The sequence below is a fragment of the Myxine glutinosa genome, chromosome 7 (genome assembly GCF_964187855.1).
Source record: "Myxine glutinosa chromosome 7, kmMyxGlut1.1, whole genome shotgun sequence".
NCBI classification, from domain to species: domain Eukaryota; kingdom Metazoa; phylum Chordata; class Myxini; order Myxiniformes; family Myxinidae; genus Myxine; species Myxine glutinosa.
Window position 1 is genome coordinate 17,131,473 of NC_136267.1, and position 14,433 is coordinate 17,145,905.

Sequence of the window (14,433 nt, forward strand, 5' to 3'; positions counted from 1 at the left end):
CAATATCTCCGTTCTCAAGACCGAACTCTCTTATCTGTCTCCCTCTTCCAAATCCTGGTGGCGTCTGGTCAAATCCGTTTCTGGTGTTTGTTCCCCCTCCATCCCCTCCCTTACCTCAAACGGCTACACAGCTGACTCCGCACGTGAAAAAGCTGAATGCCTCAACTCTGTGTTTGCCTCTAAATCTTGTGTCCCAAACCCATCCCTCTCTGTACCCACCATACCCAGTCGTACCCTGCTGCTCCTGGACTCCGTGTCCTTTCCTCCTGACAAGGTGGAAAAGTTTCTGTCAACCCTCGACTCTGATTCTGCAACTGGACCCGACGGCATCAGCCCACGGGTCCTAAAATCCTGCTCTGCTGCTCTATCTCACCCTCTCTCTGTTCTCTTCACCCTCTCTTTTGCTCAAGGTCAACTGCCATCTGCTTGGAAATCAGCCAACATCACCGCTTTGCACAAAAAAGGTGCAAAAACAGATCCTAGCAACTACAGACCAATCAGCCTTCTCCCAATTATCAGCAAAGTCATGGAATCCATCATTGCTTCGGATATGAAATCTTTCCTCTTCTCCAATGGCTTGATCTCTGATCATCAATTTGGTTTCAGACCAGGTCACTCTACTCTGGACATGCTGCTTCTGCTGTCTCAACAATGGATGGAGGTCCTCAATGCCAAACAGGAAATTAGAGCCGTCTCCCTCGACATATCACGTGCCTTCGACACGGTCTGGCACCCCGCTCTGCTCACCAAACTCTCCTCCTTTGGTATCCATGGAAATCTCCACGCATGGCTGGCGGACTTCCTCTCTAGTCGTCGTCAACGTGTGGCCCTGAATGGGTTTCTCTCATCTCCTCTTCCTGTTCAGGCTGGAGTTCCCCAAGGCAGTGTTCTGGGCCCCGTGCTTTTTCTGGTCTTCATCAATGATCTCTCTGACTCTCTCGAAAATCCTCTCTATCTCTTTGCTGATGACTCCACTCTCTGCCGCTCCATTCCTCTTCCCTCAGATCGGCAGTCTGCTGCCTCCTCACTCTCTGAAGACCTGGACAAAATCACAGACTGGTCAAACAAGTGGAACATGTCTTTCAATCCTGACAAATCTCACACTCTTACTATGTCTCTCCGAAAAGATCGACTGGACAACCCTCCCATCTACTTTCTCAACAATCCTCTCCAAGAAGTTCTGTCGCTCAAGATTTTGGGTCTCACTATCTGCCATGATCTTTCTTGGGAAAACCACATTTCCAAGCTGGCCTCCAAAGCCAGTCGCCGACTGGGCATCCTCCATCGTGCGAAGTCCTTCCTCGGCACACCTGAGCTCCTCACCACATACAAGGCTTTCATCCGCAGCTCAATGGAATACTGTTCTCCCCTATGGGCCGGTGCTCCTGCCTCACACCTAGCTCGGCTTCACGCTGTTGAAACCAAAGCTTTCAGAATTATTGGAATCTCCCGCGATGAAGCTATCTCTGAGGGCCTTTCACTCACTCACCGCAGGCAGGTAGGTGGTCTTTCTGTCTTCTACCGACTCCTCTCCGGCCTTGCACCCCCAGCTCTCTCTGTGCTCTGTCCCCCAAATATTCCTACAGGTCGCACAAGATCTGCCAGCAACCCTTTGATGGTTAAACTGCCGAAATCTCGGCTCTCTGCTCACCTTCACTCTTTCATTCCTCTTTTCTCCCACCTCTGGAACAAACTCCCTCACTCCCTTCAATCCCACTCCTCCCTCCAGGTCTTTAAAACAGCTGTTCACCACCATCTCTTATCTTCCCCCATCCAAAACCTTGATCTTTTCTACCCCCGCTAATTCACCCCAGATCCACCTTGTTTGAAATTCCAACTTCTTTCCTGGAAGTACTGGCAGTGTCCATATGTTTTATACCTCTCCCACTGCCCCCTTCCCATGCCCCCCCCCCCCAAAGCCCTCGCCCTCTCTCAGATCTCTCGATGTCTCCATGTCTCTCGGTCCCTGCTCTCAAATGTTGTGTTTGTGTCCTTCCCCCTCTCTCCCCATCTTGTCTACCGCTCCCGATGTTATATGTTTTATGTGTCGGTTTGTCTTTCTGTGTGATTAATGTTCGCTCTTTCACGAGCCTCGATCTTGTATACAAAAAAAAAAAAAAAAAAAAAAAAAAACTTCCCAACTATCCCCAATCCCCCATTCCCTAGTCCCATTTTCTGTAAACAACACTCTGTAGACCCGACCTCCCCCTATTTCCCCCCATTAAATGTCGCATCCAGGTCCACCGCATCTCACGTAGACAACTATAGGACATCTTGCTAGTTATTCTTAGTCTATGTCAGTTAAGGACTCGTTTCCATTAATTCTGACCCTTCGTTGCACCAGAATGTGATTGTATGGCACCGTTAGGAAGTTTAGGACCTCCCAATACCTCCCCGCAGCTCTTCCTCACGGTTCAGCAACAACAACAGCAACGGCGGCGGCGTGCACAGGGAGTGCGCGTCCTCACTCCGGCTTGGTTGGTAGGGGGTGTTGGGAGGGCATGAGGCCTTCCCAGCGAGCCGCCATCGAACATGTGCTCGACGGGGTTACCAAATAGGGGCTCCCTGTCAGCTCCTCGTCAAGGGCGGAGCCCGGTAACCCCCGCACCCAATGGGAGCGGCGGACCGGTCCCATCTGGGGCGGAGCCAACCAGCCGAGGGCGTGTCACTCCCCGTTGAGCATGCGCAGGAAGAGGGAGGTGACGTCAGATGCGCGCTGAGCTTGGAGAAAGAAAGACGCCACCTCCGAGCGCTGTGAGGCCTCCCTGCATCTCTTGGACCGTGCTTGATCCTGTCCCCGAGCCAAGGTGCACCTTGTGCTATCGAACTACCTGTCCTTCCCTGCCATCAATCCCTGTGTAAGTCAGCCTTGTTCCGTTTGTCTGTGGTCTGTCTGGGATAAGATAAGACTGTAATTAAGTGCCTATCTCTTCTGTGCCTTTACCTCACTACCTTGTAATCTACCCCTTTTCTCCCCCACTGTAATTATATCCTCCTCGGAGGTCTTGAGAACTGTACCCCTTGCGTCGTTTCATCTATCCCAGTCGTTGTGTCCTTTCCATCATTGATTTAGCATAGCGCGATTTGGTCAACGTTTGGGTGGAATCGGGGTCTAGTCGGGGAATAACTGTTAGGTCGCGGTAATACACCACCGCTCGGTCGAAATAACATCTAACCGCGATCCGTAACAATATATATATAATTTTTTTATTGAAATTTAAGCAATTCAAGTCTAGTGAATAACCTGAAATGGTACAAAGGTAAGCAGTAAACTGCTCGAGGTTAAAAAAAAAGTTTAGGTTTGCAAAAACGGGAAAATAATGTAAATTGCACAGTTATATTGTAAAAAAAAAAAAAGGCCTTCTTCAGGGAACAAATAATAGGTTAACAACTTACAGCTGTTCTGAAGCAATGTAAGTAAACTAAGCATTGAAAGTTGATGCAAACAATTCCTACAGGTGTCCCAACCTCCGCTGATTACTTGATTACAAACCCCCTGCCTGTATAAAAGCACTATTGGAACAGACTGTTATTACACCCTCTGAAGCATTATTGGACAATATTGCACTGCAGGAAGTAGTATATTGGAAACTGGAGGAAACTCTTACAGGAAGAGGTCTGGCAGACCCAAAGCCACAACAGAATCAGAAGACAAGTTTCTGAGAGTCAACAGCTTGCGTGATAGGTGGCTCACAGGATGAAAGCTTCAAGCATAGCTTAACACTGGTCGAAGTAAGCAAGTCTCAGTTTCAACTCTGAAGAAAAGACTTCGAGCTGCAGGTTTGACAGGTCGAGTGGCAGTAAGAAAGTCATTGCAAAGATGGCAAAATAAGAAAAAGAGGCTTGCCTGGGCCATGAAGCACCATGCCGCCAGTGCCGCCAGTGGACGACTGAAGATTGGAAAAAGGTCTTATGGACCGATGAATCAAAATTTGAAATCTTTGGTTCATCACGCAGGGTTTTTGTACGCTGTCGAGTAGGCGAAAGGATGGTTCCTCAGTGTGTGACACCAACTGTCAAACATGGAGGAGGAAGCGTGATGGTCTGGGGCTCTTTTGCTGGATCGAGAGTCGGCGACTTGCACAGAGTGACTGGCACACTGAACCAAAAGGGCTACCCCAGCATTTTGCAGCGCCATGCAATACCCACTGGTATATGCCTAGTTGGTCAGGGGTTCATCCTACAGCAAGATAATGACCCTAAACACACCTCCAGGCTATGTCAAAACTACCTTCGAGGAAAAGAACAAGACGGTGGGCTTCAAATCATGGAATTGGCCAGCACAGTCTCCAGACTTAAACCCCATCGAGCTGGTTTGGAATGAACTGGACAGAAGGGTGAAAGCAAAGCAACCTACAAGTGCAACACATTTGTGGGAACGTCTGCAACAGTGTTGGGAAGAACTTCCCAAACAATATTTGATTTCCATTGTGGAAAGAATGCCACGAGAGTGTTCGGCGGTATACCTGCAAAAGGTGGCTACAAAAGGTGGCGGGTATACCGCTTTCTGCTTCCGGTCCGGTCTGGAGAGGACGCTGGCGTTACTTGTTCGCCACTTCTCCGACTGGGTCATTGTACATAGTCTGCTTTTCTGGTGGTCGTGGCGGCTTTTTGGCCGTTGGGTCTGCTCTCTGCTCGGTCCCGGCTCTGCTCCTGGCTTCGCCTGCCCGGCTCTTCCACTGTTGCCTCAGGCCCGCTCCCGTTGTTTGCGGCCGTTGTTTGCAGCTGCGGCTGTTTGCCGCTGCGGTCTTGGTTTGCGGCTGCGGCTGTTTGCTGCTGCGGCCTTTGTTGTCTTGGCTTGCGGCTGCGGTCGTTTGCCGCTGCGGCCTTTGCTGTCTTGATTAGCGGCTGCGGTCGTTTGCCGCTGCGGCAAGGCCTGCTCGTCCTCCTCGGCTTTGGCCTCGTACTCGTCCCTCCTGCCTGGCATGGCTCTAAGGTACTCCGCCGCAAGGCTTCTTCTGCTCAGCACTTACTCCACCCCATCATGCATCTCTGCAATCAAATACCACGGACTCCTGCGATGACCCAGTTATATTCATAGAGGCTCTGGTCATAAGTTTGTTTACTTACAAACAGGTCACTTCATTCCTGTGCTCTGGTCGGCTCAGCGCACTCCCACTCATCGTCCCAGTGCACCTGGTCACAGCAACGCACACGATCGCACCTCCTGTCTGCAAACCCTGGCTAAATCACCTGAGTTCATCCCCACCGTACAAACCAACATGAAGCTCACTTTGTTCAATACCTTGTCCCTCAACAACAAAAGCCTCATCCTGAACGACTACATTCTGGACAATAAACTGGACTTTCTCTGTCTCACTGAAACCTGGCAACAACCACTGGACTACTTCTCACTCAACCTCACTACACCCAATGGATATTCTTACATCAATAAACCACGCTCGGAGGGCCGAGGTGGTGGAATTGCCGTAATACACTGACAGGACATCAAGACCAGCCTCATCTCCATCTCATCTGCTCCATCATTTGAACACCTGGCTTTTAAACTCTCTGCTCACACACAGTCAGTCATGGCTGTCGTCTACCGCCCTCCCAAACCACACCCATCATTCCTGTCTGACTTCTCCTACTTTCTGATCCAGCTCTGTCCCCTCTCCCCCTCAATCCTCCTCCTCGGTGATTTCAATATTCACATGGACTCCACTGACTCCACAATAACCACTGACTTCACTGATTTACTCACCTGCTTTAACCTCACTCAACATGTCAACTTTCCCACCCATAACCGTGGTCACATTCTGGACCTTGTCTGCTCTACTGGATTAATTTTGCACCATCTCTCTGGCTCCGACTTCACCCTCTTTGACCACTTAGCCATCACTATGACCATCAACATCCCCACCCCAGCACCAAGGCATTATCGCACTATCAACTTCCGTAAGCTAAACGCTCTTTCACCTACCTCATTCTCATCCACCCTCTCTGAAGAAATGTCCACTTCTCCCTTCGTTGACCTCCACACCCCTTCTGACCTCACTGACTACTACAACCACACTTTCTCCTCCTGCCTTGACCAGCTTGCGCCTATAAAAACCAAAACAGTTTCTTTCACCCATTCTGCTCCCTGGTTTACCCCTGAACTCCGCCTGATGAAAACTCGTGCTCGCCAACTTGAAAGACTCTGCAATAAAACAGGTCTCACAATTCACTCCCAAGCCTACAAGGACCACCTACATCACTACAAAGATGCCCTCTCCCGCGCCCGCTCCGCCAACTACTCTCAAATTATCCACTCTGGTTCTAGAAACCCAAAAGCACTCTTCTCTACAATAAACAAACTCCTCAGCCCCCTGAACACCACCACCCAGTCATTCACAGTAGAAAACTGCATCTCCTTCCTTTCATTCTTCCAATGCAAAATTGACAACATCTACAACAGCTTAACCACCACCGCACCCGCTCCCCCCCCCCTCAAACCACCTGCCCCCCCCTTATCCTGCCAACCCCTGTCTCAGTTCTCCCCAGTCTCCCCTACTGACCTCTCTGAACTCCTCATAGGAATGAAAACTGCCACCTGCACTCTTGACCCCATCCCCTCCAGCTTTGTCAAGGCCTCCCTTCCTGCTCTCTCTCCACTTATCACTGCAATAATAAACTCCTCCCTGTCTACAGGCATCGTCCCACCATCCCTCAAAATTGCTGCTGTTACCCCCATTCTGAAAAAACCTGGACTCAACCCTGACACCCTAAATAACTTCAGACCCATCTCCAACCTACCCTTTCTGTCAAAAGTTTTGGAACGTGCTGTAGCCACTCAACTCAAACATCACCTCTCTGCGAATAACCTGTATGAAACATTCCAATCCGGATTCCGCTCCAACCACAGTACTGAAACTGCTCTCCTCAAAATCACCAACGACCTTCTCCTCTCCTCCGACGCTGGCACCCTCAACATTTTCATCCTCCTCGACCTCAGCGCCGCCTTTGACACCATCAATCACACCATCCTCCTCATCCGACTTGAAACCACCTTTAACATTACCGGCACTGCCCTCTCTTGGATCAAATTATACCTCTCTGACAGACGCCAGTTCATCTCCATCAATAACTGCAAATCCCCCACTGCTCCCCTCCCCCAAGGTGTCCCCCAAGGTTCAGTTCTTGGCCCCCTCCTCTTCATCCTGTACCTGTCCCCCCTTGGTCACTTAATCCGCCGTCATGGTCTCCAATTCCACTGCTTCGCCGATGACATCCAGCTTTTCATCTCCACCAAGTCCGTCTCCACCACCACCCACTCTATCCTGACAAACGGCATCACTGAAATAAAATCCTGGCTTCAAATCAACTTCCTCAAACTTAACTATGATAAATCTGAAATAATCATCATTGGCCCAAAAACGCTCACCAAATCCACCCATAACTTTGCCCTCAACATCGACGGTTTCCCAATATCCACCTCCCCTCACATCCGGAATCTTGGCATCATCTTTGACCAAACCCTCTCCTTCGACAAATACACGAAACAGATCACAAAGACAGCCTTCTTTCACCTGAAAAACATCGCAGTCTCCGTCCATCCCTCTCCTCCACGGCTGCATTAACCCTCATCCACGCCTTCATCACCTCCCGTCTTGACTACTGCAACAGTCTCCTCTATGGTTCACCCTCAATAATCACCAATAAACTCCAATACATTCAGAACTCCGCTGCCCGTCTACTCACCCATTCCCGGACCTGTGACCACATCAACCCCGTCCTTTACAAGCTTCACTGGCTCCCCATCCCCCAGAGAATCCAGTACAAAATCCTCCTCTTGACCTACAAAGCCCTCCATATCCTGGCCCCATCCTACCTGACTGACCTCCTCTCCAGACACACTCCCACCCACAACCTCCGCTCTGCTGGTACCAACCTCCTGACCCCCCCCCCCCCCATCCGGACCAAATTCAGATCCTGGGGGGACAGGGCCTTCTCCATCGCTGCTCCCACCCTCTGGAACTCACTGCCTCACACCATCAGAGACTCCTCACTCACCACATTCAAAACATCACTCAAGACCTACCTGTTCAACACTGCATTCAACATTTAACCCACAGCATTCAACCCCTGTCTATCTCTTCTCCTTCTCCTTCCTTTTGCTTTGATTATTTACCTATTGATTTTTGTCTTTTTGCACTTGTTTTTTGTACTCTGTCAAAGCGCCTTTGGGCTTCTTGAAAAGCGCTATATAAAATAAATGTATTATTATTATTATTATTATTACTTTGCTGAGTCAAAAATTTAAATTAAATTTTGTTAAACAAAATGATGCTATGATTTATTTTTATCTCCAATTGTTTATTTGTTCTATGCTTAATTTCAGAGTACATTGAGACATTAAACTGCGTAAATTTCAATAAAAACTGGAAAAGTTGAGGTGTTCTAAAAAATTTGACCGGTAGTATATATATACACTACTCACAATAAGTTAGGGATATTGGCAGGTTCTTCGGTGTGGTTGATTTTGTGTATTAATTATGTTGAAAAAAGTTGTTGGTCTTAATTCTATGGTTATTAATGAGTGTGAAAAAACATAACATTCTTGATTTCAATACCATAACCCTAACCCCTATAAAAAAATTAAATCACTCCCACAATATCCCTAACTTATTGTGAGATGTGTGTGTGTGTGTGTGTGTGTGTGTGTGTGTGTGTGTGTGTGTGTGTGTGTGTGTGTGTATATATATGAGTAGTAGTACGAGAATTGTTGGTTGTGAGATGTGATGAATGGCCGTGTGCTTGGAATTTTTCCTTAAAAAGTGGATTTGTGGATTTAGCGTCTCACAGGAAGGTCCAGCACCTCCATTTGATCTTTTTCTCAGCAACTTGTATCCATAAACAAAATGTGCTATACAAATCGAATAATATAAATAACAAGTACAAATACATTCATAGGACACCGCCCCCAGGCCAAATAATTAAATATCCTCCAGCGCGGCATTGCCGGGGCGCCTCCGGCGCCCGGCAATACCGCCCTGCAGCTCATAGAGACTGTATTTTGAGGGAGAGGTGCGCAATAATTGATTGATTAATTGCATAATTAAAATCGAGAAAAGATTATCGCAAAATATTTTCTTAATCAATTGGCTAAAAGCATAACTAAACCACTAGTGCTTCATCCGAAGATGTATCTTTTAGAAATTTAATTAAATAAGGCATTAATTAAAAAATTTAAATAATTAATTGATTAATCAATAAATAATGAATCGATTAAGTGATTAATCAATAAATCAAAAATATCCTTTGTGGCCACATCACTTGGACACTGTCATGTCCAAATATTAGTTTCCTAGCTCAAAAGGTGCCTGTGATATTGGCCAGATGAGAAAGAAAATAAATAAATAATTAATAATAAAAATAAATAAATAATAATCATAAAAAATGAAATAATTAATCAATTCGCTACTATAACACATAAACCACCACCATTTCATCAGAATGTGTAACTTAAAAAAAAACAATTTTTATAGTCATTAATCAAATAATGAAATAATTAAGCAATTAATTGATCAATTGATTAATCAATAAATCAAAATTAGCCCTTGCAGCCAAATCACGTGGTCATTGGCATGTCCAAATATCAGCTTCATAGCTCAAAAGGTGCCTGAGATAATGCGCAGAAGAGAAAGGAAATGTATAACTAACTTAATTAATCACTAATAATTAAATAACTCATCAATTAATCGATTAATCAAAAAACAAAAAATACAGTTTTTGACAAAGGACTTGCTCACTATTGTGCCGAAATTTCAGCTTCCGAGCTCAAAGGGTGGCTGAGATATCGCCCGGACAAACAACCAAGAATTTCAGCTTCCAGCTCAAAGGATGGCTGAGATATCGCACGGACAAACAACCAAGAAAACAAACAAACAAGATAGAAAACAAGTACAGATACATTCAAAGTACACCGCCCCCATGCCAAATAATTAAATATTCTACAGCGCGGCATTGCCGGGGCGCCTCTGGCGCCCGGCAATACCGCAGTGCAGCTCATAGAGGCTGCATTGGGAGGGAGAGGTGTTTTTTTTTGTTTGTTTGTTTTTTGTATACTGAATCGAGGCTCGTGAAAGAGCTTAAAGAGCTTTAGAAAGAGTTTTTATCTTTGAAAGATAAAAACCGAACTCTGATTCAGCTCACAACTTTAAACTAATTGTACATTAATTGATTGTACAATTAAACTAGTGTACACTAATTGATTGATTAATTGTATAATTAAAATCGATAAAAGATTATCACAAAATATTTTCTTAATCAATTGGCTAATAGCATAACGAAACCACTCGTGCTTCATCCGAAGATGTATATTTTAGAAATGTAATTAAATAAGTCATTAATAAAAAAATTAAATAATTAATTGATTAATCAATAAATAATTAATCGATTAAATGATTAATCAATAAATCAAAAATATCCTTGATAGCCACATCACTTGGTCACAGCAGTGCAGCTCATAGAGGCTGCATTGGGAGGGAGAGGTGGTTTTTTTTGTTTTTTTTGTTTTTTGTATACTGAATCGAGGCTCGTGAAAGAGCTTAAATAGCTTTAGAAAGAGTTTTTATCTTTGAAAGATAAAAACGGAACTCTGATTCAGCTCACAGCTTTAAACTAATTGTACATTAATTGATTGTACAATTAAACTAGTGTACACTAATTGATTGATTAATTGTATAATTAAAATCGATAAAAGATTATCACAAAATATTTTCTTAATCAATTGGCTAATAGCATAACGAAACCACTCGTGCTTCATCCGAAGATGTATATTTTAGAAATGTAATTAAATAAGTCATTAATAAAAAAATTAAATAATTAATTGATTAATCAATAAATAATTAATCGATTAAATGATTAATCAATAAATCAAAAATATCCTTGATAGCCACATCACTTGGTCACAGCAATGCAGCTCATAGAGGCTGCATTGGGAGGGAGAGGTGTTTTTTTTTTGGTTTTTTTTGTTGTATACTGAATCGAGGCTCGTGAAAGAGCTTAAAGAGCTTTAGAAAGAGTTTTTATCTTTGAAAGATAAAAACCGAACTCTGATTCAGCTCACAACTTTAAACTAATTGTACATTAATTGATTGTACAATTAAACTAGTGTACACTAATTGATTGATTAATTGTATAATTAAAATCGATAAAAGATTATCACAAAATATTTTCTTAATCAATTGGCTAATAGCATAATGAAACCACTCATGCTTCATCCGAAGATGTATCTTTTAGAAATGTAATTAAATAAGTCATTAATAAAAAAATTAAATAATTAATTGATTAATCAATAAATAATTAATCGATTAAATGATTAATCAATAAATCAAAAATATCCTTGATAGCCACATCACTTGGTCACAGCAATGCAGCTCATAGAGGCTGCATTGGGAGGGAGAGGTGTTTTTTTTTTGTTTTTTTTTGTTGTATACTGAATCGAGGCTCGTGAAAGAGCTTAAAGAGCTTTAGAAAGAGTTTTTATCTTTGAAAGATAAAAACCGAACTCTGATTCAGCTCACAACTTTAAACTAATTGTACATTAATTGATTGTACAATTAAACTAGTGTACACTAATTGATTGATTAATTGTATAATTAAAATCAATAAAAGATTATCACAAAATATTTTCTTAATCAATTGGCTAATAGCATAACGAAACCACTCGTGCTTCATCCGAAGATGTATATTTTAGAAATGTAATTAAATAAGTCATTAATAAAAAAATTAAATAATTAATTGATTAATCAATAAATAATTAATCGATTAAATGATTAATCAATAAATCAAAAATATCCTTGATAGCCACATCACTTGGTCACTGTCATGTCCAATATTAGCTTCCCAACTCAAAATTGGGAAACACGTGATCTTGGGAGATGAAGTTAAAAGATCGAGATTCCATTTCGTATTCGTGAAAAAGGTGGCTTACCTGGGGATGGAGCGTTTTCGGATAGTTTCCAGAAATCCAACATGAACAGTTAAATGTTTGTTCCATGCCAGAGAATGCTTCGGTGATTCTGATGTTCTCGACTAACCAGGTGGAATAATATCGACTCCCATCATGCCAGATTGTTACATTTTTCAGGCTCCCCAGGTAAAGACATCGCACAGTGAAAACATCTACCTGTAGAAACACGTGCATGGCAGGGGAGAGTTCAGTTACCAAGCAGATAGTATGCCAAGCAAGCCGTTCCTTATCAACAGTTTTGAATGAAGTGCTTGCTTAAGTTCTTAAGTCACTTAGCGAGCACTCTACAAGAAACTTGGTAACTTTACACACCCCTTGTAACATCTCACCTGGTTTGGCATTAACATATTTATTTATATTTTATACGAGCAAAGGTACACGGCATTGCTGGGCAACGCAGTCACTTCGTTGAAGAGAATATTAAGTGAGGGGAGAGAGAGGAAAGGGAAAAGATAGAGGAGGTGAAGAGGGAAAGAAGAGGGGTGGTAGGGCGAGTGGAGGTGGGGAAGGGAGGGGAGAGAGAGGAGGGGGGGGGGGCAGAGGGGAGGAGAAAGAGGGAAGAGGGAGGGAAAGGAGGAGAGGGAATGGGGTAGGGTGGAGGAAGGGGATGGGGGATAGAGGTGGGGAGGGAGGAACAGGAAAGAGGGGGGAGTGGGTGGGGTGAAAGGAAGAGGGGGGAGGGAATGGAAGGAATGAGGGGAGAGGAAAGGGAAGAGAGAGAAGGGATGGGGGAGAGAGGAAGTGGAGGGGGAGTTAGCAAAGATAATGTTATGTTATTGTCGTGCAACCGCCGAAATTAATATCAGGCGGTCGCGGATGCCGATCACGAAGGCTTTACTCCCGAGGCGAAAACTCAATGGCGGATTCCGTAACCAAAGCTACTCAAGCGCGCGGGATGAAGGGAAGCGGCGAGAGCCCCCGCAGCCTGAGCTATTAAAATCAACCACCCGGAAAACTGCGTTCAGGTATATATACAAATAATACAAGCGTTTATTCAAATGTAAAAGGCAGGACAGGAAAATGTGATAATAAATCTGAGGTAACTAAATTGGGATCCCACACACAACAGATATCAAATACAAAACGAGGGAATGCAATTAACAAAAAGAACACGTCATGTATCGTGTAACCGCGGAGCTCGGTCTTATCTGGTCTCGTTGTCATGTCCGTCCAACGCGGCTGCAAACTCCGGCGTGGAGGAATCCTCCGTCCGCCTCGCACGCCCCGCTAGGCCCGAGCCAATGCCCCCGCCGCTGGACACGAGGTCCGCGCACCAAACTACAAAGCACCGAGCACCGCTCCAAGCACCAGCACCGCTCCAAGCACCACGAGGTCCCACAGCAGGACAGCGAGCTCCACTCGGGCTACACCTCAGCCCAACTCGGGTCGGGATCTCCGAACGACTCGACCGGGCTGCCCAAAACAACTCCTCGTATCGACTCGACTGCGCAATGGCGTTCGGCAACTGGCGTTCAGCAACTCCCTATGGCTCAACTGATCTCCTCCTGCGAACTGCAATGGCATTCAGCAACTGCTCTGGATCAACTGCCACCTCTGCCTGTGCGCACCTCAACGAACTGCCCGAAAATGGTGCTCGGCCCTCGTTAATATCGATCTTCCTCGTGACATCAGCCCTGGCGCGCTGCCAAACAATCAGAGCCTCCACCGACTCTCCGTCTCGCCCTGGTGCACGCCCACTGCGCCACTCCCACTCGCGCTCCCGCTCCTGATGTTATAGCACGTGCTATTCGAGGTGGATAGGCCTCTCGGAGGTGTAAACGGCGGCGGCCATGTGGCGGTGTCCTGGCCTGATTTCTTCCTAGGTCATGTCAGGGGGGAGGGAGTTATTAGTGTTGTGCTAAAGGATCCTAACTAAGTGTCTAAGTGGTTGCGGTGCCAAAATGGGCAAAGGTTTGGCTAACCAGGTGAGACATACAAGGGCGCTACTCCTTAATCCCTACACTACTTAACACACGAATGTCCTGGTAGATTCACAATTATACATCTTAACTGACAAAACGCCTACGCATGACTTATTACAGGAAGTTGTCCTTACCGCGACATCTCGAAGCATATTACCTACTCAGATCTATTCTGCTCCACATATCACTACCCAAATTCATAACATTATCATATATACTTTATGACTTTATGAGTAATGCTCTAGAAAAGTTAATATAAAGGGGCACCCCACATCTGGCAAATAAAATACATTTACAGTGCATTCAGAAAGTATTCAGACCCCTTCACTTTTTTCACATTTTGTTATGTTGCAGCCTTTTGCTGAAATCGTTCAAATCCATTTTTTCCCTCATCAATCTACACTCAATACCCCATAATGACAAAGAGAAAACAGAATTTTAGAAAGTTTTGCAAATTTATTAAAAATAAAAAACTGAAATATCACATTGACATAAGTATTCATACCCTTTGCTCTGACACTTGAAATTTAGCTCAGGTGCCTCCCATTGCTC

At 44.8% G+C, this 14,433-nt stretch overlaps 1 protein-coding gene across 2 annotated transcripts in view; it reads right to left on the reverse strand.

The window, feature by feature from the left end:
• Positions 1-14,433, reverse strand: part of LOC137431016 (uncharacterized) — a 76,566-nt gene that overhangs the window by 51,355 nt on the left and 10,778 nt on the right. For both annotated transcript variants that reach the window (XM_068121871.2, XM_078781319.1), the window contains exon 3: positions 11,921-12,115. In XM_068121871.2, coding sequence (XP_067977972.2) covers positions 11,921-12,115 — 195 coding nt within the window. The remainder of the gene's footprint in view (positions 1-11,920; positions 12,116-14,433) is intronic.